This window comes from Chrysochloris asiatica, unplaced genomic scaffold (assembly GCF_000296735.1).
Source record: "Chrysochloris asiatica unplaced genomic scaffold, ChrAsi1.0 scaffold00076, whole genome shotgun sequence".
Classification (NCBI taxonomy): Eukaryota; Metazoa; Chordata; class Mammalia; order Afrosoricida; family Chrysochloridae; genus Chrysochloris; species Chrysochloris asiatica.
Window position 1 is genome coordinate 11548945 of NW_006408594.1, and position 3630 is coordinate 11552574.

The 3630-nt window shown below is 45.9% G+C and overlaps 1 protein-coding gene across 1 annotated transcript; it reads right to left on the reverse strand.

The window, feature by feature from the left end:
* Positions 1 to 934: 934 nt before the first annotated feature.
* ASCL4 (achaete-scute family bHLH transcription factor 4) lies at positions 935 to 1459 on the reverse strand. The gene has a single exon (XM_006865290.1). The coding sequence runs from the start codon at positions 1457 to 1459 to the stop codon at positions 935 to 937; it is 525 nt and encodes a 174-aa protein (XP_006865352.1).
* Positions 1460 to 3630: the final 2171 nt, after the last annotated feature.

The following is a 3630-nucleotide window of genomic DNA, read 5'->3' on the forward strand; positions in this document are numbered from 1 at the left end:
AAGGTTTTTAAAAAGTGAGTCAAAAGTAACAGAAGGGAAACCTGTTTTCATACATCTGTGGGTTCTCTTCCACAAAGGTTAATAACATATTTTATTGATCTGCTAAATGGTATAAAGTTTCTGTGGTCACTTTTGTGATAAAATCGAATGTATCAAGTACAGTGTATTCTCTTCAATGCCACCGCTCACATGTTCAGTCAATACCACGCACTGAAGTCTGGTTGACCAGGAATCTGAAATTGGCGCTCGAGGACCAGTTTCATTCCCTTCACCCAAACGGGTGACAAATTCCTAATTCAATTCCCAAGGAAAGGAATGCAGGCAAATGTTCCTCTTATCTGTAGTCCCTTCTTTGATTAAGGTTAGATGTATTTCAATCCATTGTTGTTGTGAAATGTCCTTGAGTTGGTTCCAACTCATAACGACCCTGTATAGGGTTTCCCAGAAACGGCTGGTGGGTTTGAACCTTCAACCTTGAGGTTAGCACTCAAGTGCTTATCCTATAATGTATCATTTAACCACATCCTAAAAAAAAAATGGGTGAGACATTCCAGTTGATAACTGAGACATTCCAGTTGATAACTCCCCGTAAAGTTTGACAACTAGGTTCTCCCAATCTCTTCATCCTCTGGCCCTTCCCTCCTCCACATACCCAAACATTCACAGGAAAATGAACCAAAACTTTGCATTTGAGCAGTACTAGACAGCAAGCACCATGAAGTTACAGGCATGGAACCAATTAAAGAGGCAAAAACAACCAAATGTCAAAATACCTTCTACCCTAGAAACAACCATTTCTTTTTCCTGTAACGGAGGCCAGGGACAGAACGTGAATGAACTACGGAAGCCATGGCCCGGGAGAGAACCTGAGACCGCAGCCGCCAGGGCGTGGCGCGCAGGATGAGCAGGGGGAGGGGGGCTGCCCGCGGCACCCCTAGCCGGCCCCCTCTTCGGGCTCGCTGCAGGGCGAGGGCACCGAGGACGCCTTGGACTCGCCATCGCTGTTACAATCGGCCCTGCGCTCGGGGCCCGCGCCGGTGGGACCCTCGGGCCCCCGGGCATGGCGCTCCAGGAGTTCCTGGAGATGATTGATGTAGCCGATGGCGGCGCGGAGGGTCTCCACCTTACTCAGGCGCTTGTCCGATAGCTCCCGGGGCAGGTGGTCTCGAAGACGAGCGTATCCCTCGTTCACGCAGCGCACCCGCTGCCGCTCGCGCTCGTTGCGCTTGCGGAGGAAGGCGGGCTCGAAGGCGCCCTGAAGCTGCAGGGGCAGGTAAGGTCGTCTCCGCGGGTAGCCCCCAGGTGCACGGTCCCAGCAAGTGCCATCCAGTTGGAAGGAGACCCTAAAGGGGTCCCTCAGGGGGAGGCGCGGCAGGGTCCCTGGTATGCCCGTGGGGACGGTGCGCAGATGGTAGGGTAAGGTGGTCAGCAGTGCAGCATGTCTACGTTTCTCCATCATTCGCTGGAAAGCCAACAAGAAATTAATCTCTCAGTAGAGGCTGGTCGGTTCAGACGGTCCGCCACCACCAGGTCTGTTTTGGGAGAAGTTTTTGGGTCCTGAAGCTAAATTTTAGGACAGGCTTCAAGGCAACTTGGCATGATCTCCGAAAGTCATTGCAGGCCTCAATCTTTTTATGAAGATTTCAGGCTGAGGTGGTAGGTAAAGGTTTAGGACTTCCTAATCCACATTTCAAACCCTGTCTTCCCCTCTGATCTTCTTATTTCAAAAGATAACAAAGGGGTTCCTCTGCCTGGTCCGCTAGCCTGGAAATGCAAGCGCACACCAAACACCAAGTAATCTCCCGAAGCCACCAAAGCTGTTCAATTACTGTAATCCACCGCTCTGGGTCTTCAAGAGATGAGTGGTTTTCAAAGCATTCAGGAATGTGCCAAGGTCTGAGACAACTCCTCCCAGGAACCTAAGGATCTCCTGGTAGCTGAACAAACGTTTACCAGAGACTTTCTCCTTGAAAAGCAAAAGTTGACTGCAGCCTTTGTGGTTTCTGGCGCTCAGGTCTAAAGGAAAGAGCTTTTAGAGTGTTTACAAATTTATACCTACCATTTGTAGTTGCCCATCTGCGAGAGGGTGGAAGGGAAGCCCTCATTAAAGGAAACATCGCCACCTTGTGGTTACAAGATGTATCAAGTCAAGGAGGACCCAAGAAATAAAAGGACCTTTCTTCTTAACCATCACCAAATCATTTAAAAACCCGTTCAGTCACGTTTAAGAGAACAACAACAACAACAAAAACATCTATTTTAGCAGCACATATAAGGCTCCTGGTCTTATTCACCAACTAATAATGAACGCGGAGCACTCTCGGTCTATGCACTGCTTTTTAAGAGCACATCAAAAGACGGAACGGTAACACTTAGCCAAAATGATTTTTCACAGTGCTTACTGTACACACAGCTTAAACCCTGCTTCCCGACCTCTTCTAATCCCAGCAAGGATATAAAGACATCATCTTTCCACAGTGCAAAAAGTAGATGTCTATTGTATTCTCTTTATCCTTAAAAAAAAGGACTGCTAGATGATCTTTTCCCTTGGGGGCAGGAAAGCAACATTTGAAAGATGGAGAGCCCCTGATTCTAAGGAGAAAAAGGATAATGGCTTTGAAGACTTGTCTCTTACCACACCACTAAAAATGAATAATTAATCCATCAGTGTTGGTAAAGGGCTTTGAAGATGAAAGTGTCATTAAAATATCTGACTGTACTGATTAATGTCAGAGAATGTGTTATCACACTGAAAATCAGCTTTCCTGTTCTGCAAAGCAGCACATTAAAGGCATCTTCTGCTTTAAAAGTCCGACTTGAAAACAAGAGAAACAAAAACCCCCTTCCAGTATGCTCAGAACTTCTGCTTTCTCCCCATACACGGAGGTGTCGTCCTAACACGCTCTCTTGACAAGTTCTGTGCTTCCTTGTTTGCTATAAATGGTCTGCCTGAAGCAACTGGAAAAAGGCTTACATCAAGGCACGTAAAATAGGAGTAATTATTCCTTTCAGGTATAAGTTAGTCACCTTTTGAAAGGTGTCACTCCCTATAGAGGCTTTGAGACTTGTACTGCCAAACACCCTTGATTGCTCAGAAGAGTTGGTAACAATTAGAAGAAAGTCAGTCCTTTTAGGGGAAAAAAATGAATCCCCGGGTGGCACAAATAGTTAACACTTTCTGCCAACTGAAAGATTAGAGGTTTGAGTCCTCCCCAGAGGAACCTCGGAAAAAAGACGTGACAATCTCTTCCCAAAAGTCAGCCATGGAAAATGCTATGGAGCACGGTTCTGCTCTGACACATACAAGTCACCAGAAGTCAGAATCAAGTCAGCATCAATGGACACTTGGTTACTGGGAGAAAAGTCCAGCTGGAGAGGCAGGTACTTTCTGGCTGTGTCCAAGATTTTGTTTATTAATTCTAAGATGTGACAGGGAATTATAGAAGAGTCTTAAAAAGGGAAGTAACAGTATGATTTGTATTTCAAAAAGACTACATTTTGATCAAAGATTCTACAGAAGGATCCTGGTCAAAAGGGGGAGAATACATAACAAAATATAAAATTCTCATGGAATTTGACTTTCTGAAGCTATTGGCATTGGATGAACCTTTAAAACTACTATTCTGAGAT